Genomic DNA, 25742 nt, shown 5'->3' on the forward strand with positions numbered 1-25742 from the left:
CCCAATGTTCTTCCGATTCTTTCCTAGATTTCTCCACCATTTCCATCACTTGCTCATATATCTTTCGTTCGCTAGGACTCATGCTTTCCACATCCGCCACTGGCACTCGTAATGTCCTATCGACTAGTCGTTTTCCGCCTCGGCCATGATGATGATAGGTAGCCATATTGCTTGATTTGATTTATTAACTTAATAGTGATGAATCATAAATTGATGACTACAACGGCAGAAAAACTTTAAAACTTAACTTGTAACATACACAAACTCTTATAACAAATCAACTTTAGTAGATACTGGCATAATTGCAAGAGAATGAAATACGTACGACTCACTCGAAAGACACGAGTAAAATGGAAGCCAGTTCTGCACGCAAATGGTCTTGTGCACAATGCTAATTACTAAAAAATCTTTGGGCATATAATAATGGAAATATTATTCTTGCTGGTAAATATTTAAAATTAAGGCGTTATAATTAAAGATTAATTTGAATAATGATATTAAGAAATAGGCAATGAAATTGGAACAATTTTTAAGCATTAATAACTTTTATTTTTGAAGTTCGGAATTTAATTTTCTTCAACCTTGTTCATTTCTGTTTAAAGTTCCGAAACGGTATTGATTTCAATGGCGAAATTTTAATAAAAGTTCTTAAACGTCCAAACGTAAAACACAATGTCTTTTTTGTTCACAGCATTATAAATTCTTCTTGCGCATTTTATAATTCATTTGATGTTATCTTTCTATTTCCTGAGGTAAAACATGGAAAATTACGTTTTCTCATTTTGAGTTTTATAATAATTCTAGCTATCTCGCAAGCTGATATTTGACAGTTAAATGTTTGCAATCTGGTAAAAAGGGAATCATCTCAAAGTAAAAAATACATGGAAAACAATGAATGTATTTAAATTAGTTTCGAAAAGAATTGCAATTTATATTTAAAGTTGTTGATGAGTAGTTGATGCTGTGCCGCCATGACGTTACTGACTAAAATCAGATGCTCACGAGTCTCTTCACCTTTTATTTACTCCTTATCCCTGGTATTAGCCTCCTTATTAACAGAAAAACCTATACAGTCAGATAATTGGGGTCGGAAATTATTTTCATGAAATATTAGAACTAAATGCCAAAATGTTACAGCAAATGAAAACTTTTTTTTTTGAGAGATGTATCAGAACTTACCTTACAACTGGAGGATACAGCCTTAAAGTCTCCGATATAACATTATCCAAATATTTCATTTTTTGCAAAGCTTCATACGTTATTTCTCCCTAAAATATGATATATTTAAATTTGTTTTAAAGGATGAACAGAAAGGCATTAGCATATTGAAATTAAGAATAAGAAAATGGGAAATTCCTGTTACAATTTGAATTTATTCCAGATTTTGAAGTATGCACCATACTTATTTCTCGCTTTCCAGTGGGTTGTATTATTTCATTAATTCATCATAATTGAAAATGTCCAACGTAGTGTTTTATTGGAAGATGTTGGTATCGGCTGTTGATTACCTGATAAGATAAAATTGTAGGACAAACAAAATATGCGCTACGTATACATACTTCTAAAAAAATTCAACAGTTTTCGATGTCTAACTCACGGCAATAGCTTCAAAATTGTCGAAGCATCGGGGAAGCGAAAGAGAAAGACAGTAGAATAGTAACCTCACTTACGAGCGTTTCCGTACAATCTCACGTTCTTCCTCCATCATGAGAACTTATAACTAGCAGAGTAACTTTTATTATTATTTATCTTATTTCTTTCAGTATAATGTGATGTTTGAGTTGAAGATATGTATAACCTCTTCAGTAATTCGGTCCACATTTGTGAACCTCCGCTTCTTAGCTTATTAAAACACGCTAATAAGAAAATTTTCAGTTTTATCCACACTGAAACATTCAGCAACATTTTTAACTTTCTGGGGATTAAAATATAGGCGGAACACGAAAGTTATTTGAGTAGAATTCCAAATAAACAGAAGTTAATTTTCAAAAATTGACACTAAATGCACGAGCTAGATAACGTAAATGATTTTAAAAATTATATAAAGGGATACCTGCAAGGGATGTAGTGTGGGTAACTCGATTTTGATTGGTTGTTGAAACCTGGCATTTGTTTACTTTAGCAACTGTCCTTTCCATTTTACTTTGAGTAAGCTAAGCCTGTTTTGTATCAATTCTCTTAAGTGACCAATTCGAAATTCTTTCTTAAAAAAATTCTTTCACTAAGATTCTCACAGAAGGACGAAGCCATGTAGAATATAAACAAACTAATCAAGCATCGAAGTTACAATAAAATGTATAAACAAATAGTAAATCTAAGGTAAGTGAGAGAAATAGACGAATATTGATACGGCTCTGCATTTAATAAACTTCAAACTGGACGTTAAATATCCTCAGTGGTTGACGGATCATGGATTAGAGTCCCCGTCAATGTGAGAAGTTTTCGTGGTTTTCCTTTCCGTATAACGCAAGTGCTAGTTATTTCCTTCAAAAAGTTCTCCCAGAAGGCAAATTTCTCCCAATACTTAATCCAGGAGTTATCTTGTTTTCTGGATTGGGTTCAAAATTAAAAGGCTACTGAGTTGAACATTAGTAGTCATCCAAAAAAATTGGGTCGACTGTTCAACGGCGGTTATAAAATAAAATAAAAATGCTCATTTAACGTCGTAAGTCACATACACTATCTGGCCATTAATGACCGGACAACCCTCATTTCGGATAGATGAGGTGCTAGTATCAAGTCAGTAGGGCGTGGGACCGCCACGCGCCCGAATCACAGCTTTAACCTTTCTAGGAAGGCTATCCACTAGGTGTTGGTACACGGCGGCAGGTATTGCCCGCCATTCCTCCTGGAACATGGCGAAGAGTTGAGTGGTGGTTATGGGGCGTTGTGGTTTGGCCCTCAACCGGCGCTCCAACTCATCCCAGAGATGCTCAATTGGATTGATGTCGGGACTTTGGGATGGCCAGTCAAGCTCTTGCATCCCCATTTCATCAAACCAGTCCGTGATGGCATGTGCTGTATGAATGGAAGCGTTATCGTGTTGTAACACAAACGGGCCATTATCGAACTGTTGCCACAGGGTGGGAAGCACCGAATTGTCTCTATACCCTTCTGCGTTCAGGGTTCGACGCACTAACACCAAGGGTCCAAGGCTAAACCATGAGAAACAGGACCACACCATAATTCGCCGAACTTCACAGTGTCCGGTCATTAATGGCTAGATAGTGTATATGGTTATCGGTAATCTTCTTCTTCTTGAAGTGCAAGTATTCGATTTATTTATTCTGAAAATATATTTTTTTCTTTTGACTCAGAAGCTCTGTGATCTGTATGAATAAACATATATATTTTTTTACATAGTTGAATTCCTGATCCTCAAAATAGGATATGTAGACGAAATTTCGAAAATATAGGATCATACATCGGGGGATAATAAGTTATATATATTTGGTAATAATCCCAAAAAAAAACAGCCAAGCAAAGTCGCCGCCGCAAATGAATATTTTAAGATAGCCTATAGACTAGTTCGAAAGAGGAATACCTAATTTTACACCGTTGCTAAGCAGCCAAGTTCAATCTATTAAAAGAAAATCCAAATAATATGTTTCATTTGCATTTTATTTGATATCATTTCATCGTAACTTAAAAGTTAAAGAACTTATTAATAATTGGTTGGAACTGCATACATAATCAGAGCCATCAAAAATCATCACTGGTGATAAAAAGTACATACTCGCGGAATTCCATTAACTCCTCGCAGAGAATCCTAGGTTCTTGCGAACACCATTTGGGATAGGTTAATTTACATAATATAACTAACAGTGATCCTTTATTTAAAAAAAAAAAAAAAAACAATAACTGTATCGTTTTAAGGACATAGGTTGCTCCCCGTTTTAGGACGAATTTGCAGAATTTTTGCAATCTAAATTTATTTTAAATTTAAAAGTAGCTAAATGTTAAAATTTTTCAATTTTTTGAACTTTAATTTTGATTTATCTTCAAGTAAATTCTTGCTTTTGGCGAAACTTTTAGTGACTACATTTTGTTAAAATTAACGAGAAAATAAATTTTAAAAGTTCTGATTCTTCATTTATTACTTATCGGATTTGTTTTTCAGCTATTATTGAGTTTTGATTTAGATTTTTATGTATTTATGTAATTTTCTTTATATGGGTTTCTTTCCACTTACTTGTCTGAAAGATCATTTTGTTTTCTGTGAATAGTTATTTCATATTTTTGGAACTTACTTCTTGAATAGATATGGGTAGGACTCTTAAATGAATATTTTTTTGAGTAATTTCGAATATATTTTTAATTGTTGGAAAAGATTCATCAGTTTTGATTTATATATGTTTCATAATAAGATAAATGTTAAAGTTTCGATTTTTCAGCTTGAAATAAGTATTGGGCAAAAGTTATATTAATTTAAGAAATAAACAACTGAATAAATATTTGGCAGAAGGGATTAATTAATGTAATAGGACTGAAAGTATTATCGAACAATTTATTAAGAAAAAGAAGAAAAAGAAATGTTAGATTATAATTTCATAAGATGTAAAGTTGATATAATAATAGGCTGGAAGCAATATAATTAATTTATGAAAATATAATAAGGAATATAATGCATAATAGTTTCGTATATTGCCTCATATGGTTTTTATAAATATGTGATATCGTGCAATGATGGCTTGGATAAAGCTTTCGCCTTGCAATGAAGTGAACCGGGTTAGAATCCCAGCAATGGCTAGGCGATACGAATTCTGTATTTAACTTGTTACACCGACCACAGTGCTGACGTGCTCATGATGGATTAGAGTCCATTTGCTTTCAGGCTAATCGTGGAAAGGTTTTGTGGTTTTCTTCTCCATGTAACCCAAATGCGAATTAGTTCCATCAAAATGTCCTCCACAAAAGCAAATATCTCCCGATACTTGATCCAGGAGTTCCCTCGTCTTCTGAATTGGGTTCAAAATTACAGGGCTACGGAAATGAACATTAGTAGTCGTAAGCGCAAAAAATTGGGTCGGCTGTTTAATGACGGTTATAATATGTGGTATCAATATCTTACTTGTTAAATAATAATTAGATTGAAGTTGGATTGAATTAAATATTGATTCTTAGTTTTAATACAAAAATTTTTAATAATTTCCTTTCATTCTCTTTAAAGTTGGCCCAGGACTACTAGCATTTAATTTTTTGGCTTGTTCTAAGTTTTCTTCGATACATTTAACAAATTAATCTCTGGAAAAGTGTTGAGCTCTGAGATTTCTAAATTTGAAATATGTTTTTTTTCTAATGGCAGGCACTGAATTTTGAATCTTTGCCTATGAAGATGCCGGAATTGTTGCTCATTTAGCGTTACCCAGTGGGCACCTGCGAACCAAAGTCACGGAGGCAAGCAACGTTGCCCACGTCACACTGCCACAAACTGGGTGGGCCACATTCACACATCACACACACAACAGAGTACAGCACAAAGAGAGAGAGAAACATCCATGTTGTTTGCATATTGTTATGGGCAGATGTCAGATTTTATAAATTCCATAAATTTAATTGCAATTGAAAACAGATTTTGTGTCTTTTGGTATCTTATTTCTTTGTTGTCTTATTCTTTTATCGAAGTTATGATTTTTTTTAAATATCAAAAGATTTATTGATGTTTTGTCTTGTCCGCGAATCGAAAAGTTCATTTCGTTCACTTTTTTTCATAGTTTTGTTTACAAAAATTACTCACTGATTTACTGCTTAACTATTTGCTGTGTAACGTCATGAAACTTTCTTCACCATTTCGCCAATTATATCACGCACCATTCTGATTTTAAAATAATTAGGCAATAACCCTCTTATTTCAATATGAACCATTAATTTAAATACCCGATACAATCAGACTTGTCACAGCCGGTGTCATGCTAGAAGGCTCCACAGCTTTGCATTGCACGTTCTTCAATGAGATATTAAGAAATAAAGGATCTCTATGTAAGATTTTTCAGAGGTTCAGTTCATTTTTGTGCTGTCGCATAGGGCTAGATCTCCTAGAAAAGAGAAGGCCTCAGCATGAATCAATTTAGTAGTCCGACGTTTCGAGTATAAATTGTGCAGTGGGTGAAAAATAAGAAAGATGTCACTATGTTCAGACTACCAATCTGCGCAGTGGTGGTTAATACGAAGGATGCCACTACGTTTGAACTACTAAAGGATTAATGTTTATAGTAACCCGAGTTGAGGCCTTCTTCTTTCTCAAAGATATTGGCTGGACGGACAGAGAAATGCTTCAATTCAGATAATAAAGTGGCCAGCAGATTTCTTGACCTGAATCTCATAGTTCTTTTCAGGGATTCTCTTGATGGAGCATTTTTTATCACTTACCAGAAACCTCTGAGTGCTAAAAATTGCTTCAATTGAGCTACCTTAGTGATAAAGGAGGATTTACTGTAGGCTATCACCATTTACTGCATGAGAGTTTATTATGAGGCTAGATTGCAGTCAAGTTATGGTTACACCTCACATTAAATCTACAAGTGCCATTTAACTATAACATTTTTTAACTATTTTGATGTGATGTCAAATTAAGCTTGGTATTCAAGCCGTAAAATTTTATAGTTGCGATAGTTTCTTATTTGTTATAGCCTCATGAATATTCATTTTAAATTTTACTTTATTATTTCTTAATTTGTTCTCGAAAATATGTTCTTAGCAACTGTCTTTCAACAGGAAAAATTACAAACCAGATATGGCAGCTAAGTTATAAAATCTAGGTAAATACATTGCTGGCATGAAGTTTCTGTAAGAGATTAAACTATAATTTTGAACAACATTAATAAATTTCCAAAAATAACATTTACGAGGCCTTACGTTTGTTTCTTGTAAGTGTTCTCTAATTTCCTGATAGACATTTTCTTGTATGTTTTCATTGATAGCCAGTAAGTATATGATGAAAGTTAGTAATGAAGCTGAGTTGGCGTGAGCAGCTAAATAAAAGGAGAAACACTGGGAGACCAATTCGTCAAATGTAAGAGCTGAAATTCAATAAATTCATAAATAAAACGAAACGAGAATCCTTATAAAATACACAATGCCTTTGAAACGTGTTCAAACGCTTAAAATTAATGCTTTCTTTTTTTAACATACAAACTTTTCGCCAATTATCAGTAACTTATTTTTTTATTTTCTAAGTTATCCGAATTACCCATTATATTATTTTTATTTATAAATTTTCAGTAAATATTCAATTTCAACTCATCCCATTTTCTCACACATATATACTATATGGTAGTCACAAACTCAGCTAATTGACTAGATTTGTTAGCTGCAGTGGAGTTCGCGATTGTTTGGGACGATTAACGAGTGGACAGTAAAATTTACGAATATTTTATTACCGGTCGTCCACTATAGGACATCCGAAGCGAACGAGTAATAATAAATAGAAATAAACATTGCACGAATCTGTCACAAAAATCGATGAACTACTTTTCACATGACGACAACAATATTTCATTAATTGCCATCAACATTTTCCACTGCATTGAGTAATTGTGCTATTCAATTAACCATCAAGTAGACGATATAACAAATTAAAATTTCAATCATTTTGATATTTTTAAATATGCAACATTGTTATTATTATTCAATGAGAGTACGCAACACACAAGTGTAAGTAACAATATTACAAATAATTACAACTTTTTGTTCGCAATTATGAAATTCAAACTATTAACAAAAATTAAAATTATTCGATTGGCAGCAAACATAATTTAGAGATCGAACGTTTATATGTTCCTTTAGATGTCTGAATTATAGTTATACGTACAATATTATCTTTACCTCTTATAACTTTTATTATACAACTGAATGGCCAATTACTGACAGGTGTGTTGTCTTCTTTCAAAATAGCCTTGCTGCAAGGGAGAATATCAATCTTCTTAAATTTCCATTTGTATCTCTGTTGTAGGTGATTTCAGTAACCACGTTTACAGTTTCTCCAAATTGTTTGAACAAATTTAGTTAATAATTTCTCGTACTTAACTGATTTGTGCTTAACTGATTTGAAGAAACGTTTATTTCTGATTAGCAGTTTTCGGACTACTAATGTTCGGGAGTTAGAAAACTATTATATATATATATATATATATATATATATATATATATATATATATTATATACGGACTGAAACAAAGAAAGTGACAGGAGGTCCGAGCCTTGAAGTTTCTGAAGATCCTCAGTGATTAACACCAAACAACATACGAGCTCTTAATATATGTAGAAAAGTCTTCAATCGATCTCCACCTTTTGTTTCCTCTAGATTCACAGCTTCCATGCGTTTTACCATGTTTACTATTTCAACGTAGTTTCTTTAGCTAGTTTTCGTCCCCTTGATGCTTTTAATCATTCCTCCTATATTGTTCTGTCCATATTTTTAACATCCGGCATTTGAAACTTTACCATCTCAACCGGTCCCACAGTGGACGGATCGTAAAGACTCAGTTCCCAGCAGAACACAGAAGTCAAGCGTCACTGGTAGCAGTCAGTGTGAAGGGGGGGGGACCACTTTGATCAGCCTGTGTAGGAACCAAGGGTGTACGGTATCGGTCCTCGTTTAACTGTTTTACCGTAAATTGCTCGACTTCGCGAGCAGGTCATCGGGATAACAAAGCAGGAGAGCCATTCCCTCTGCAGAGAATCAAAATTGCGATGGTACGTCTTCGGATCATCCTCAGGTATGTTTCCAAGACCATCGCCAATAGCCCATTGTGCAGTTCCAGTGCGACGTTAATAAAATACAAACCTACCATCTCAACCGTTAAAACTTTTTATTTTATTTTGAGAGACGAAACAGGTTAAAATTTCTATTAAACATGTAGTTATGTGCCCCTCACTTCTCACCTCGGTATATAAAAGTGCTAGAAAAATGATTTGGAAACCATTGGTTCGGAAAAAAACAGGAAAAGTGATTACTTAAAATATAGTGTTCATATGGAACTTAGTCCTCGAAAAATACTATAGTACAGTGGTGGCCAACCTGCTGCTCGCGAGCCACATGCGGCTCATTGACGAATTATTTGTGGCTCTCGATAAATGTAACCGAGTTCCCTCTTAATTTTGTGCCAATTTTTTTAATTATTATCGTTCCGTTTGTGTTTCAAAGTGTCTTAAATTACTGCCAATAAATATTACTGGCAAACACTGAATTTACAATTGCAGGGAAAAGATAAAATAATATCTGACTTTTCACAGTGTATATTTAGTTTTCAAACTAAATTACAATTTTTTCAAAAGGTCATTAAAAACAAAACATTTTGTCATTTTCCTCGAATTAAAAAATTTTGCTCCAATATTAAACAAGAAAATCTCAACGAGAATATAAAAAAGCTAGAAGGAATATTGACGCAATTCCAAAATGGATTTCAAGACTTGAAATATTTTAAATCGTCTCTTGATTTTTTTTCTGAATCCATTTGAAATTTTCTAAATTGAAGGTGAATTTTCCATTTCCAATATAATTATGACTCAAAAAGCATCTAAAGAATTAGAATTAATAGAGATGCAAGAAGATCAAGCTCTACAATTTAAATAAGTCGACGTCGATTACTGAATTTTAGAAATTTGTACCAGAATCGAAGTATCCTGAATTAAAAAAGGCTTTTTGTCAAATTTTAAAGAACTATCAGGAGAAGTAAAAAAAATAATTTTTATATTTAAATTCAATACACATATTTTATACTTTTAATTATGTTTTTACAAAATATAATTTCTGTAAAAAAAATTTAATACCTTTTTTGCGTACCTTTTAATTCCGGAGAAATCACCGAAAATCACCATCAATTCCGTAGAAAAATGGCTCGACTATTAAGGAGCTTGACCACCCCTGCTATAGTACAATTTTGAGTCTAACTTATCTTCTTAGGCAACTCAGTTTACATTTTAGCTTTTCATCTTGTAATGTTTATTACAAAATTAGAATATGCAAGTTTCAGAAGGTATTCTTACTTTTCTGATGTGCATCAGTGGAACCATTTTGCTGAATATCTTGTCCGTTATTTGCGCTCTTATGATCCCCGTTTTCAACACAATCCTTTTTATTGTTAATGGGTGCTCCCTTATGAGCATTTAAGAGTAGCTGAAGAAAGTCATCTCTAGTCTAACAGGCAAAAAGAGAATTCAATATTATTTATATTAATAAAGGACTTTTAGTATAGACTGCGATACTTTTTATTGCATTTATAAGAAAGCAACACTTTGGTAGAAATCATTCATATGAAATTCTCCTTCAAGTAGAATATTAATTTGAAACGATAGAAAAAATAAGTCCCGGGAAACGAATACACGGGGAAATTTCAAATCCTGTCATAATATTATTATGATATAACTCTTCCCCTCTTTGTTACAACAACTAATCTCACCATAATTTGTTTGCTGTTGTTTAATACTTTGAAAAATAAAACACTTCAGCAACATAAACTGTACAGTTTACTCTTGATTTATCTGATATACTCATATTTTACTCTAATTTAAATTATAATTTCAGTTGCAAGAAAATTTGCCAGCAATGGTTTCTAAGACGGTATTTTAATTATGGTGAAAATTTTATCGAGGCTTAGTCCGGTAAGAACATCACTTTTTAGAAATGAATAACTTCATTAAAATAGTATGAGTAGAATTTGTTTCTTTTAGAATGAATCTTTTTTCTTACAATGAATCTTAGCATTAATCTTTGTTAAAAATATAAAAAGTTGAAAATTTGAAGAAAAAAAAAACATATTTACATAATTGCAGTGCATTCTTTAAAATCATGATTTACACTGGGGAATAAATTTTGTGCTGCATTTATACAAATACTTGATCTTTCCTAGTTCGGGTGTGAAAGTTTCAAATTTAAAATTAGTTTTTCCTCCAAGGCCTCAGATTTTTAATGAAATGCAATTTTTAATCTATACATTTTTTTAAGATGCTTAAAAACATTATATACCATAGGACAGGGGTGGCTAACCTTTATGCACCAACGTGCCATTTTTTCTAAAATATATTTTAATGAAGTCATAGACGTGCCGACAAATAGTTTTGACTTCGTGATTATTGGGTAAATAATAATACTAAATTTAATCAACTCAAAACTCTATATTTCCTACGAAAAAATGTTATTCTCAACTTTTGCAATGTCTCAGTTATACGCGTAATTCAACTTAAAGTAACATCAGTGTGACTTCTGTTGTTGCAGATTAGATGACAAATAACTTAGATTGGGGTTATAAGATGTTAGTTTAAGCAGAACTGTTACATTTTTTTGCTAGTGATTTATTGTTCGCTTGTTTTTTTGTGGTTATTAATTGCTTTTTTGGCTTTAATTGTTCTTTTTTTGTGAATTTTAATTGAATTGTTAATATGCTTCATAGTAAACTTTGTGATCGGTGGCGTGCCCAAAATATTGTGTCGCGTGCCATAAGTGGCACGCGTGCCACTGGTTCGCCATCCCTGCCATAGGAGGTGTGACAAATTCTAACGGAATGAGTACTCATTATCTGGATTAAAACGGCGTGGAATGACTCATTATTCAGAAGACAGAGTAAATAAAAGCTTAGCAACCCTATCAAGGTATAACGGCATTTCCGGGCATGGGTTTTTATGGAACCGTGATGATGTGCCCCGATTCCCCTCGTTTTTCGCAACATTTATGCGACTTTTTGTTGTAATAACGCGTCTATACTTTTGCGGCAAATTATAGACTAAAAATGTCATTAAAAATTGTAGTTTGGAAGGAGAAACCGATTGCGGACATGAAATCAGTGATATGAAAGTATCTAAGATTTGCTAAAAAAAATCTCGCACATCAGAAAAATTTGTTCCATAGTGTTATAATTTTTTGTATTTTCCATTAACAACTGCTGAAAATCTTAGTTAAAAATGCATTCAAGATACTGAATCATAAATTATAAATAAATGAATCGTACTTCTTTAGTTCGTTTTCTTTCAGAGATTATATTTTTTACGAAGGTAGTAAAAAATTCAGAAGAGCTTGAATCTAGCCCAGATACCTTGACAATTTTTCCAAGAAAGTCCATGGAGTTGAAAAGTACTTAATAAAGGAAAATAAAACAAGGATTAAAAATATTGCAGGAAATTATTTATATTTTAACCCCGAAACAAACCCAGAAGATTTCTATTAATTCAAACTTACATGTTAGACTCATTTTCAATTTGAACTTAATTCCATTATTTTTAACTACATGTTGAACAAAGACATTTGCTGGATCATTGAAGGAATCGATTTTCGTTGAAAAAATAGAACTTGCAGACACGTCCAATATAAAAGCATCAAAAAACCTTAAAAAAAAAACAAATAAAATTAGAAGCAAACACATATTGAAACTTTGTCCTATAATTATTGCAAACAATACGATAAATTAGAGTTTCGATTGATCTCTTGATTAAAAGGTTGAACTCAAATTCAACTCATTCCTTCTACAAGCCGGGATAGCTTGGTTGGGCATTGGGTTCGTGTTCTTGAGAACGTAAGTTTGAATCCCAATAGCCAAAGAATCTCCGTGCATTAAATGGTTAAAGTTCTTTAAATTCCAGTATCAAATCAATACCTCAAGGGATATTGAATTGGAGATTGATCGTTATCTAGATAGTTCAAAATTATGATATGTGGATGGATGAAGGAATGAATGTGACGAGTAGTGGCGTGTGTTCGGCTGAAGTCGTTTTCTTGTCTATCAATGGAACCACTGAAAAATCAAGAATCGCACCCTCTGCCTTAAAATATTATCCTTGATTTTGAGCAAGCTTGATGGTATTGCTCGAAACTTATCTACACTACCCATAAATCTTTGGCATTGCGAACAAATAAAATTTTTCGAATGTTATTGCTATATTTTTCTTTCAATGTATTTAAAGTAGTTCTTCAATTAGTTCTTTAATGAGAATTAAAAGAAGGCAAGGTTTCAAATATTCCCTTTCCCCCTAAGCTCCAATTTTTTCGCAACCTCTAGATTTCAATGAAAAACTAGACGCGGTTTTGTACTAAAAATCAAGATGTCCGAAGAAAAAAAATTATAATATCCTGCATTGTGATATTTTATTCTCGAATTATGTTTTATTAATGCTTTTCGAAATAATTCTTCAATTTGCTTATAGAAAACTGTAACCTATGCGAATTAAATATATTCGCAATGGATGAAAATATCTTAGTATTTTCTTAAATGGATCGAATGGCGTTTTGTCTTTGAAAAAATGGCACCTGTCCCGTAATACGACATAGTTTCATCAAAATAACTTATGTTTACAACTAAAACTAAACCACAGCGTCAGATCCAAATCATCCAGTCTCTTTTCCTTCAGCGTTCCATGAGAGAAGCATTTTCTTTTTTTCTTTCGACGAAGCAGCAAAAAGGTGGAAAATGAGTTGATCCAGCAACGTTGTTGTGAACGCTGGTGCATAGCATGACAGAAAAAAAAAGTGAGAAGGGAGCTGACAAATGCTAAAATAATAATGAAAGTAAATAAAATAGAAAGTGCTCTTTTACCAGGTAGAAAAACAGAGCTTGATATCACGTGACACTACGTCGTAGTGATTGAGTGGAGATAGCAATCGTTTTATCAAATTTAGTCTCATAACAATGGAAGATGGTCCCGCAGTGGACTGATCGTTAAGACACGGTTCCCAGCAGATCACCGAAGTCAAGCATCACTGGCTGCGGTCAGTGTGCGGGTGGGAGACCACCTGGATCAGCCTGCGTAGGGACCGAGGGTGTGCGGTATTGATCCTCGATAAACTGTTCTACCGTAAAGTGCTCGACATCGCGTGCAGGTCGTCGGGCTACCGAAGCAGGGGTGTCACCCCCTCTGCAGAGGATCAAAATTGTGATGGCATGTTTTCGGATCATCCTCAGGGATGTTTACCAGACCGTCGTCAATAGCCCGTTGTGCAGCTCCAGTGCGACGTAAATGAACTACAACAAAAACAACAACAATGGAAGATGTGCTAATGGACGCGGGATTGATCGACAAAATAATGCGGTCTACGTGATCAGCACGATATGAGGTGATGAGATTTACCCACCCTAGGACGCTTGATAAGGTTTTATGTACTTAGATCCTGGAAGAAATATATATTTTTAGCGCTGAGCTGTAACTTTTAAACTGAAGTACGTTTGAAAAAAATAACTATAAATGTTACATAAACTGATATGCTGGATTTGCAACAAATAAATAAATATTTTGCAGATATTATAGTTATTATTTAATTTATCAAAGAAAATTATAAAAATGAAATTAATGAATATTATTTTCATTTCAATTACTACAATAATAATAATAATAGCTATAATATTTTAACAATAATTACTTTTAACAAAAATATTATTTATAATATTTTACTTAAAGCTACAAGAGTGTTTACGATGCGTTTACGTAATGGCAATCATACAATGAATTAATCTTTCTGCAAACTAAGATTAATAGTTCAATCACTTTTCTTTTATATTAACTTTTTAACTGTTGTACCACATAATTTAAAGGTGAAATGAGATAAGTAAAAGGTACAAAAATAAAAACAATATATATATATATATATATATATATATATATATATATATATATATATATATATATATATATATATATATATATATATATATATATATATATATATATATATATATATATGAAATAACAGGGCAACAACCCCGATATTTATTTGATTAATTGTCCACATCACAGGAAAAATGAAGTTCTTTTCTGCATAATCTTTTTTATTTACTAACGATGGTGAAATTATACATCTCAGCCCCCTCCAAGCTGGAGAGGGGAAGACTCATATCCCGTCTAAACTGACGTACGTTAGCTAGGCATTATAAACAACAAAAAGATACGCAAAAACATTTGGTCCTGCATTTTATAGGATGATTAAAAAGTGTGAAGAGACCAGTCATTATTGCCTTTTCTGTATTCTTACGCCTCATCAAAATAATTTATTACTCACAGCAAATCGTTTAATCTTTTCTTATATGGAAGTGAAAGATCTTAAAATAACTTCTCTTTTGAAATATAAATCTAATTATTATTCGTTGGCAAGTTTTTAGCCTTGAAGTCCCAAAATAGAATTTCTACCTTTATCCTTTACCAAAGATATTTCATGAAAACGAATGAAGTTTTAATGCTTTAATTAATACAAAAGTATTTATAATTTTTGTATTACATCCCCCCCCCAAAAAAAAAAAATTTGGTAAGCCAAAATAAAATTCTAGAATACTATGAATTTATAAACTTTATGCTGGTATGACTGTCCTCTTTCTTACAAATAACCTTTTTTTAAACAATGTGAAAAAAATCATTTACAGTAACAAATCTTAATTATAATTGTTTCATCAAATAGATTAACAGACAAGATGTGAATATTGAAACGTGATATAGCGTTTAGTTTTGAATATATATATATATATATATATATATATATATATATATATATATATATATATATATATATATATATATATATATATATATATATATATATATATATATATATAAATATATATATATATATATATATATATATATATATATATATATATATATATATATATATATATATATGTATATATATATATATAAAACTATAAAAATGAGAAAACCAAAAGTATTCTTCAAGACACATCTTTTGTTGTAATTTAATGCGATATTTCTGAATAATGAATAATTATCCTAAGATAAAAATTATTCTTTATCTGCGTCGATATCACAAAAATTTTTTTTGAAAAATAGCATGAAGTAAAAGAAAGCAGTAATTAAACTTACTGGCTTGTAGCAAAACGCGGTTTAGGTTTAAAAGTGAAACACTAATTAAACAGTTAACAAAACTCGCCAAGAGGTAAAATCTTTAAAGCTGTGTTTATAGCTTGAATCGAATAAAATAAAATTACAAAATATATTTGGTTGAAAAAAAAATTTTAAGCAAGTAACATACTAGTGCTGCCGTCTATGAGAAAAACTAGTAAAAAAAATTTATTCTGAAAAATAATTTAATAAAACCCATAATAAGAAGAAAATGCAATTGCTTTTATTAAAAAAGATTGGTAAACGTTGTAATTTAATTAACAGTCTAAAATAAGGAATAAATCATTCACTTCCGTCCCATTACTCATAGGGTAACTTATTTAAAAGTCAGAGCCTGCACATATGGATAGAAAGCCGTTTATAGACTTTATCCTTCATTCATACATCCTTACATAATTTTAAGGCTTACACAGTCCCATCTTTCATAAAGTGATTGATTTAAAAGTCAGAGCCAACACATATGCATAGAAAGCCGTTTATAGACTTTATCCTTCATTCATACATCCTTGCATAATTTTAAAATCTACACTCTACACGTATCACCTGCATTCATCGGGGGATGTAGATTATAAACCGGAGCCCATTCCCTTCTTAAAAAATAATAATAATAATAAATACACAAAGGAATAAAATAATAATAATAAACTGTTTATTATACTGGACTATCAAAATAATTCAAGTTATTTTAAGAGGCTACAAATTATTAAGAAGTTACTTTAAAAAAATTTAATTAATCTAGTGTAAAAGGTAATACATCCGAACTATTCCGTCCAGTGTCTTTAAGAATAGTTTATCATAGTTAGTTCTTACCTTAAAAAAATCAGAGGTCATTCTAAAAGCAGAAATATTAAATAAAAAAGCAAAGATTAATGTACCAAATTTTTTAAAAATATTTTTGAAATACAATTTAAGAAATGGACTAGGAAAATAGCTATAAATTAAATCGTTTTTGTATTTATCATCATCTATTAAAAACTTTATTTGCTAAGTTAGAGTTTAAATATTAATGAAAAATTACACTTAAACTTTTTGACAAAAGAAATGATTTTAACTTTCCAATGAAAAAATTCATTTATTTTGAGTTAAATCTAAAACATTTGCTGAAGAATTACTATTATTTGTTTTATTAAGAATAAATTCATCTGGATAAATTTCTTTGTCTAGAATATCGAAATAGTTAAAATTAATAACTAATAGATCATCAATGAATCTGAGAAAGAAGGAGTTAATTGGAAAATTTACATGTGATTTTACAAACACACACACACACATATATATATATATATATATATATATATATATATATAAAAATTCAAAATGAAGAATAAAACAAAGAAAAAATATAGACATATGAAAAAAAGGGGTGGGAAATAATAAGTAAAAAATAACAAACAACATTTTATTTTAAAAAAAAATGAAATGTTAATTAAAAAACCGGAAAAAAAGATATAACCTTTTCTTCAGCCCACACGATTATATCCGCAAAACAGAGTGCTTTCTGATATTTTATCAATAAAGCCAAAGCAAAATATATTAATACAATAGTGTGAGGAGCACTCAAAAAATTTTTTTATAAAATAACTACAAATAGAATAGATCATAAAAAGTAAAAATAACATATAAAATAAGATAGTAAAATAAAATAAAAAGAAAAAACATTAAAAAGGGGGGACTATAAAGCGAGTAGCAAAATCATAACAACTTACAAGGACGGATATTTTTCAAGAATGATTTAAAAATGTTTTCGCAGAAAGATTGCCAGATTACAAAATATGAAAACATAAGATGAAAACAAAAGCGCAAATCGAGTGTAACAAGAGAGTTTTAAAGTGTCGTTCTTACTGCACTGCTGAAGTGATTAGTTATTATGAGTTTTGATTTGTTAGTTACCAAGGATGGGCCCGAAATGGATCTGCGCAAGGTAATATTATACTGGATAATTTTAAAAATTGATCATAGATAGTTTTAGAAGATAGATGTTTACTTAAGAAAAAATACAAAATAGAAAAGAGAAGCATAAATTGCCTGCTTTGCAAATAATTTTAGCCGTGGATTTGCACGATATGGATTAGCAAATAGAAAAATTATTTAAATTATCAAAGAAAAAATTTTAATAGATAATTTTAACACGGATTTGCCCGAAATGGATTTGCACATGGAAAATTGTATAAATTAACAAAGAAATTTTTAGCAAACAATTTTATCCACGGATTTGCCCGAAATGGATTTGCACATGGAAAAACTGTATAGATTAACAAGGGAAATTATTAATCTATACAGTTTTTCCATGTGCAAATCCATTTCGGGGCAAATCCATTTCCGTGGATAAAATTGCTTGCTAAAAATTTCTTTGTTAATTTATACAATTTTCCATGTGGAAATCCATTTCGGTCAAATCCGTGTTAAAATTATCTATATAAATTTTTTCTTTGATAATTTAAATAATTTTTCTATGTGCTAATCCATATCGTGCAAATCCACGGCTAAAATTATTTGCAAAGCAGGCAATTTATGTTTCTCTTTTCTATATAGTATTTTTTCTTAAGTAAACATCTATCTTCTAAAACTATCTATGATCAATTTTTAAAATTATCCAGTATAATATTACCTTGCGCACATCTATTTCGGGCCCATCCTTGGTAACAAACAAATCTAAACTCATAATAACTAATCACTTCAGCAGTGCAGTAAGAACGACACTTTAAAACCCTCTTGTTACACTCGATTTGCGCTTTTGTTTTCATCTTATGTTTTCATATTTTGTAATCTGGCAATCTTTCTGCGAAAACATTTTTAAATCATTCTTGAAAAATATCCGTCCTTGTAAGTTGTTATGATTTTGCTACTCGCTTTATAGTCCCCCCTTTTTAATGTTTTTTCTTTTTATTTTATTTTATTAATTAACAACATTTTATTTTTAAATAAAATGTTGTTTGTTATTTTTTACTTATTATTTCCCACCTCTTTTTTTCATATGTCTATATTTTTTCTTTGTTTTATTCTTCATTTTGAACTTATCTAATGAGTGCTGTTTACTTGCAGCTTAAGCGCAATAAATGATACTTATTGTTTTTCTTAACTTTCTTAGTGTTTTCTTGTATTTATTATATATATATATATATATATATATATATATATATATATATATATATATATATATATATATATATATATATATATATATATATATATAAAATTAATACCCATGGGAATACTATTAATTTGTTGAAAAATAAAATGAGGTAATTATATATTATATAATTTTAGCTGAGTTTAATATGTACTAGAGAATTCCAATTTTTCTTCATTAATAATATCACTGATATTAAATATGCTATGAATTTGAAGAAGGTCATCATGAATTTATTTGTTAGAAGGGAAGTATATAGGTTTTTGAAATCAAAACAGTGAATTCAATTTATTTAACTTACATTACATTATTTAAATTATTTAGTGTATTTAAAACCTGAATACTACTTGTAATATTCCAATTTAAATGATTATTATTTTCAGTATGCTTATTAATTTTTTAATAACTTTTTTAAGAATGTTCTCAAAGTAAATAAGTAATTGTAATATTCCAATGTAATAATTCTCAAAGTAATTGTAATATTCCAATTTGAATGATTATTATTTTCACTATGCTTATTAATTTTTTAATAACTTTTTTAAGAATGCTCTCAAAGTAAATACCGATTTATTTCATGTTACTTTTAACGCCACTAGCAATAAACCTAAATTTGGTTGAAGTCTTATGGAATTTTGGATTGGCAAAAAGAAAAGGAAAATGGTTAATATTTTTTGGTTTAATTTTAAGTCTTTTATAAATAGCATTAATTTTATTAATAATATAATCACTGTTGATGTTATGTTTTTTGTATGTTATATTGCTATTAAGTTCATTGGAAAGAAGTTGTTTATAAAAAAAAATTTCAAATAATTGCAAAATTATTACTAGCTTTATCAACAGTAGTAATACAAAATTTATTTTGAATATTTTTAATTTCTTATTTTAGAACAGAGTTAAAAATTAATTTCTTACGAAAAGCAAATCTGACCCTTTTAATATTGATTTTAAAATGATTTTCTTTCTCCATTCGAAAAAACCTTCAGTTGGGAAATTATGCTTGTAAGATAATCAAATCATCAAAATTTTTAATAAAAATAGAAATTACTTTATTTTTAGATGTTGGAAAAGATGGTCTAAATTTAGAACCTAGAAGCATAAATTTTTAAATTTTATCATTATCAATAATATCTAAATTCTCGGTAACAACATGTTTGTGGAAGGCATCAAAAAAAGAAGTATCTTTATACTCATCATAATTACACAAATAGTTCAAATTATCCGTAGCCCTATAATTGCAAATTAAATTTTTCAAATCTTTTGTTTATCTAAAAGTTGGTTTACAATTTAGTTGAATAGGAAGAAGCTTTTTATTTTTACCAAGAAGTACGTTTAAGTAAAGATTATTAGAAATTTTATTAGGAAAATCTATAATTAAAAAATCTTGTTTGGATATATTCTTCCGCGTATAATTATTTTTAAACCTATATCTAGCTAAATCTTCAACTAAGTTTAAAAAATTTTAAATTTCTTGTTTTGAATTAATTTTTATTTGATCTAACTTTAAAAAAAGTTTCTTATGAAATTAAGCTTAATCTCTAAAATCATAGTTTTAATAGATTTAATAGCATTGGGTTGATCATAGCAACTAATGCAATTATTAACAAAATCTTTTAAGTCATATTTAATTTTATTTTTGTTGTTACCTCTTTTCCCTCTATTATTATTGTAATTTTTTAAAAGTTTAAAAATAAAATAAATACACTCATTATTATTAAAAGACTTAAAATTGAAGTTAGTATTTAGACAGTAAGGATAAATATAGTGTAAATAGTGATCTCGCGTCGTGGCGGGTACTATGGTTACGAAGAAAGATCACTTCGAATAGGGGTGTGGGGTGAATAGCTTTGTCTTAATCTTAGCGTAGGTCGTTGTAAGTAAACCAATTGACATCTTCTTTCCTCCATTTCACCCCCATTAGAAATGTGCTCTCGCTTGTTACCATAGCAGCAGACAGCACCAGACTTTCAGTCTGGAAGAGTTCTCCTCAAAGCCGCAGTATCATGGATTCATTAATATATATATATACTAGCTGTACCCTGCGTTCGTTGCAACGCTTTCAGTTTGAATTTTGTATTTAAGTGTGTAAATGAGATTTCCAATTACGATTTGAAATGAGAATTTTATTTAATGGTGAAAAAACCAGTGATAGTCTCAACAGTTAATTCTCTAGGATATCGTTAGTGCATTTTCAAACAGACATGTATGGTGATGCACACGGACCATGAAACATGTTTTGGATGATGATTTGAAAAAATTCTGGATCAATGGCGATATCAGGTATTTCTGCTGATATGAGCTGACCAATTCGTCATGGTGTGATTTTTTCAATAAGCCATATCATGTGGCAATTCTCTTTTTTTGCCATTCAACAGAATACATCAAACACCGTGTCTCTCCAAAAACATGACGCTTCGCAATAAAACCAAGTATAGAGCTTAATATTTGTTTTAACTCACGTGCGGTAATGCCTCATGAAGATTCGATGATGTTTGCCTAGGTCTATGTTTGTATTCGATGATGTTGATGTTATAAGAGCTCTTTAATTTCAATTCAAGCAGGATTGCATGTGAATGTAATAGATAACTCTGGCTGCTCATATGCGCACCGATACTTGTAGCACTGAATGAAGTCATTTGGAAACACGAATATACCGACATATATTCGCCAAGAAAAGTTTCAATTAATTTCCTTGACCCGATAACAGCGTTGATAATGGCTCGTCTGGCGACGTTAAATCTGGTAGTTTCACTTTGCCTCCAGAACAGCAAATTCAAGCTGTTTCATTCTTACATTTGAAAGCACTGCAAAACATACATAATTGATCCATTTTTCTCGATGATGACGCTTGGCTGAAAACTGTAGCTCGTTGTCGGATCATAGTGAAATGCACTGAGATTCAAGTCAGAGTATTGGCAGCGTCTGAATAGGGAAGTGCGTTCTTGATTGATTTTCATTTTTGCATCCCGTTGCTCTGATGTGTCCAACGAACGGGCATGAGTAGTGCGCAGTTGATTCGTTAACAGTCTTCTTTCCTGTTGCTCAGATCTTTCTAAGGAACGGGCTAAAGCATTGTGTTCTCGATTTGTTTCAAGTCGTTTTTCGTTGCTCCGATGTTTCTGAAACACGGGTAGTTCTCTTTCTGCGTGCTTGAGATTTTGATCGACTAAGAGCAATTCGTTTAGGTGGCATATTTTTGCAAATTTTCTCTCTCAAACAAAAAGAAATTTAAAAGTTGACAGTGGTCGCAAATTTGCTAAATCGAAAATTCACATATTTATTTTGAGTAATAAAAAAGCAATAAAACTGCAATAAATTAACTAAGAAATATAATAATGATAAAATTTAAAACAAAAATCTATTTCTTAAATGAAAGATTGTTTGTTTTGTTTGTTTGTTTTGTTCATTTACGTCGCACTAAAGCTGCACAATGGGCTATTGGCGCCGGTCTGGGAAACATCCCTGAGGATGATCCGAAGACATGCCATCACAATTTTGATCCTCCGCAGAGGGGATGGCAACCCCGCTTCGGTAGCCCGACGACCTACACGCGAAGTCGAGCACTTTACGGTAGAACAGTTTAACGATGACCCATACCGCACACCCTCGGTCCCTACGCAAACTGATCCAAGTGGTCACCCACCCGCACACTGACCGCAGCCAGTGATGCTTGACTTCGGTGATCTGCTGGGAACCGTGTCTTAACGATCAGTCCACTGCCGGACCTTAAATGAAAGAAATAAAATGAATGTGAATACGAAAACTTTGTAATAATAAACAATCTAATAGTTTTCAAATGACAACTGTCAGCAATGAAATCTTCAAAAACTATTCTTAATTATGCTAACCTAAAATTGCATACTAAATATAAATAACTAGTGGGCTACACCCCCTGCTCGCTAATGCTCGCAAACCCCCGAAAATTGCTACGCAAACATATATGGTTAGCTTCGCAAAACAAGCTCGCTTCGCTCGCTACTAACTTGGGTATATTACAAATGCGCAAAATTCTAAGAATTGAAAACATTCATTCAAATCTATATAAAAACTTCTTTTTTAAAAAAAATTACATCTTTTTAGTAAATACTAAGTCATTAAAATAAATTTGAATTCAAATAAATCACCTGTAATTCGTTAAACATATTAGAAATATGCTATAGTATAAAATCTTAAAGCGTAACAGCACGACTGAGACTGTTTTTTCATAACTAATAACAATAATAAAACAAATAAAATCGTCAAATAAATTCGTAATATATAAATTCGTGAAAAAAGCGCTTTCGACAAAATACTGAAATAGAGATCTATCGACAAAGACTACTAGCTTAATAGTAAGAGATTGCCGCAGCTGATAAGGTGAACTTCGGAAGAGATCACATTTGATGAGAATGCTCTCTCCGGTTATTTCAGTTTCCGTTTTTAAAAGAGCTACATGTTGAGCCACCTCAGCTAGATTTAGCATGTGACATTTTTAACAACAACCATTGGTCGATTTTCTAACGTTGCCATTCGGGGAGTTGTAATGAGGTTTTTTTTGTCGCCGATATATATATATATATATATATATATATATATATATATATATATATATATATATATATATATATATATATATATATATATATATATATATATATATTATATATATATATATATATATATATATATATATATATATATATATATATATATATATATATATATATATATATATATAATATATATATATATATATATAATATATATATATATATATATATATATATATATATATATATATATATATATATATATATATATATATATATATATATATATTTAGGGGTACGCTTACAGATCTACCTCCCCGTGGTGTACCCTGGTAACGTCTTTTGACGGCTAAGAGATCTGTAGTTTCCGGCATGTCTTCGCTTTGCTCCCGCCCCTCGAGGGTTTTCGGCCTGCGCTTCCTGCAGTGGAATGCTGGTGGCCTTTCTCAGACCTATGATGATGTTAATGCTGCTGGTAAAGAGGTTGAAGACCTTCTCAATTCTAGTCTTCTTGAGCTTATCTTTAGAGACTCAGACATTCCCACATTCCCCCATTATAATGGAACTCTATCTAACCCTGACCTCCTACTTGTGTCTTCCCATCTTTGCCAATATACGAGGAGATCTGTGATTGAAGACTCAGGTTCTGGTCATAGACAAGTAATTGCCACTGTTAAAGTCCCAACTTCACAAATGGCTAATAAGGCCTCGAAGAAAAAGTCTTGGAACTTTAGAAAGGCCGACTGGAGAAAATTCTCTAACATCTTAGACGAAGTCCTACAAAACAATCCTATTAACCTGTCGTCTCACCCATCTACCTAGATCAACCAGTTTAATAAACACATAATGTACTCAGCTCGTAGATCTATACCAAGAGGTAGACCCAAGGCATATAAGTGTTTTGAGCCTTAACATTGAATGAAATTAAGACTAAGCGAGACCGTCTCAGAAGAAAAGCTGAGCTTACTGGAAGATCTGTAGATATCTCTGCTTGGAGGAAACAGACAGCCTTTTTTAAAAAGGCAGTACTTTCTGCAAAACGAATGTCTTTTGAGCCTTTTATTAACAACCTCAACTTTAGGGAAAACAGTACCGAAACTCATAAGTTCCTTAGCAAAATCCAGAATAAGTTTTCCCCACCTCAAAGACAACCTATCCATGCTGATCACCGATGCCTAACTGATGAAACTAAAATTGCAAACGCGTTTGGAAATTTCTATCACTCTTCCCAAAGAAAGCGCTGCTTTGCAAGAAAGAATTCGAAGGTTCTCAAGAGAAAATTTAATAGCTCTCCCGCTGAAGATCGGCAAAAAGACGATAATATCTTCTCTGATCTTTTCAGTGAATATGAATTCGATCTGTCTTTAAAAAGACTTTCTATAAAAAAGTCTCCTGGCGATGACGGGACACACTCTGAATTCTTGAAGCACATGGGAAATTACGCAAAAAAGGTACTTTTAGAAATCTTCAATGTTTTTTGGAAAAGGGGAGTCGTACCTAATTGCTGGAAGAGTGCCAAAATTATCCCTGTCTTGAAAAAGGGCAAAAGCCCAGACTCCAATGAAAATGTTTGGCCCATCTCTCTGACAAGTACTACTGCCAAACTAATGGAAAGAATGTTCAATACGAGACTCAACTGGTATCTGGAACATTTCAATTTAATACGTCACGAGCAAGCAGGTTTTAGAAGAAATCGATCCGCTGTTGACCAAGTTACCTTTTTCAGTCAGGCGGTAAAGGATTTCTTGGATAATAGAGAAGTACTGACTGCTGTTTATATAGATTTTAAATCTGCCTATGACTCCGTTTGGAGAGAATTCTTGATACAAAAACTCGCTGACTTTGGTGTCCACTCATGCATGCTTAATTGGTTTCGATCTTTCCTTTGTGGAAGAAGCTGCAGAGTTGAATTCGGAAATGGAAAATCGAGAGGCTTTAATCTCCGTACTGGTCTCCCACAGGGAGCTGTTACCAGATGTGCCCCTTTCAACGTCTACCTCAATGACTTGATAAACACCTTAACGGCAGTGCCTAACATCCATTGCCTCCTATACGCGGATGATCTTGTTTTCTGGACCACAGCATCAAAGCACCACGCTGAATCAACTGTTGAGACCACACTTAATCTTGCACTGGAATTTCTCAGTCGTTGGTGTGAGGAAACTAATATGGTAGTAAATCTGAATAAATGTGCCACTCAAACTTTCTTACTAATGCATCGACCTATTATACCAAATCTCTCTTTTTCTGGC

At 31.5% G+C, this 25742-nt stretch overlaps 1 protein-coding gene across 1 annotated transcript in view; it reads right to left on the minus strand.

Moving 5' to 3' along the window:
- The window catches only part of LOC107456759 (cytochrome P450 3A27-like), an 81944-nt gene that overhangs the window by 14794 nt on the left and 41408 nt on the right, over positions 1 to 25742 (minus strand). Inside the window, exons 7-11 of the mRNA XM_071184919.2 lie at positions 12173 to 12318; positions 11946 to 12070; positions 9988 to 10138; positions 6856 to 7019; positions 1180 to 1268 (exon numbers count right to left, since the gene is read on the minus strand). Of these exons, the coding sequence (XP_071041020.2) occupies positions 1180 to 1268; positions 6856 to 7019; positions 9988 to 10138; positions 11946 to 12070; positions 12173 to 12318 (675 nt within the window). The remainder of the gene's footprint in view (positions 1 to 1179; positions 1269 to 6855; positions 7020 to 9987; positions 10139 to 11945; positions 12071 to 12172; positions 12319 to 25742) is intronic.

This window comes from Parasteatoda tepidariorum, chromosome 5 (genome assembly GCF_982258835.1).
Source record: "Parasteatoda tepidariorum strain Cologne lab strain chromosome 5, Ptep-v5.0, whole genome shotgun sequence".
Taxonomy (NCBI): Eukaryota; Metazoa; Arthropoda; class Arachnida; order Araneae; family Theridiidae; genus Parasteatoda; species Parasteatoda tepidariorum.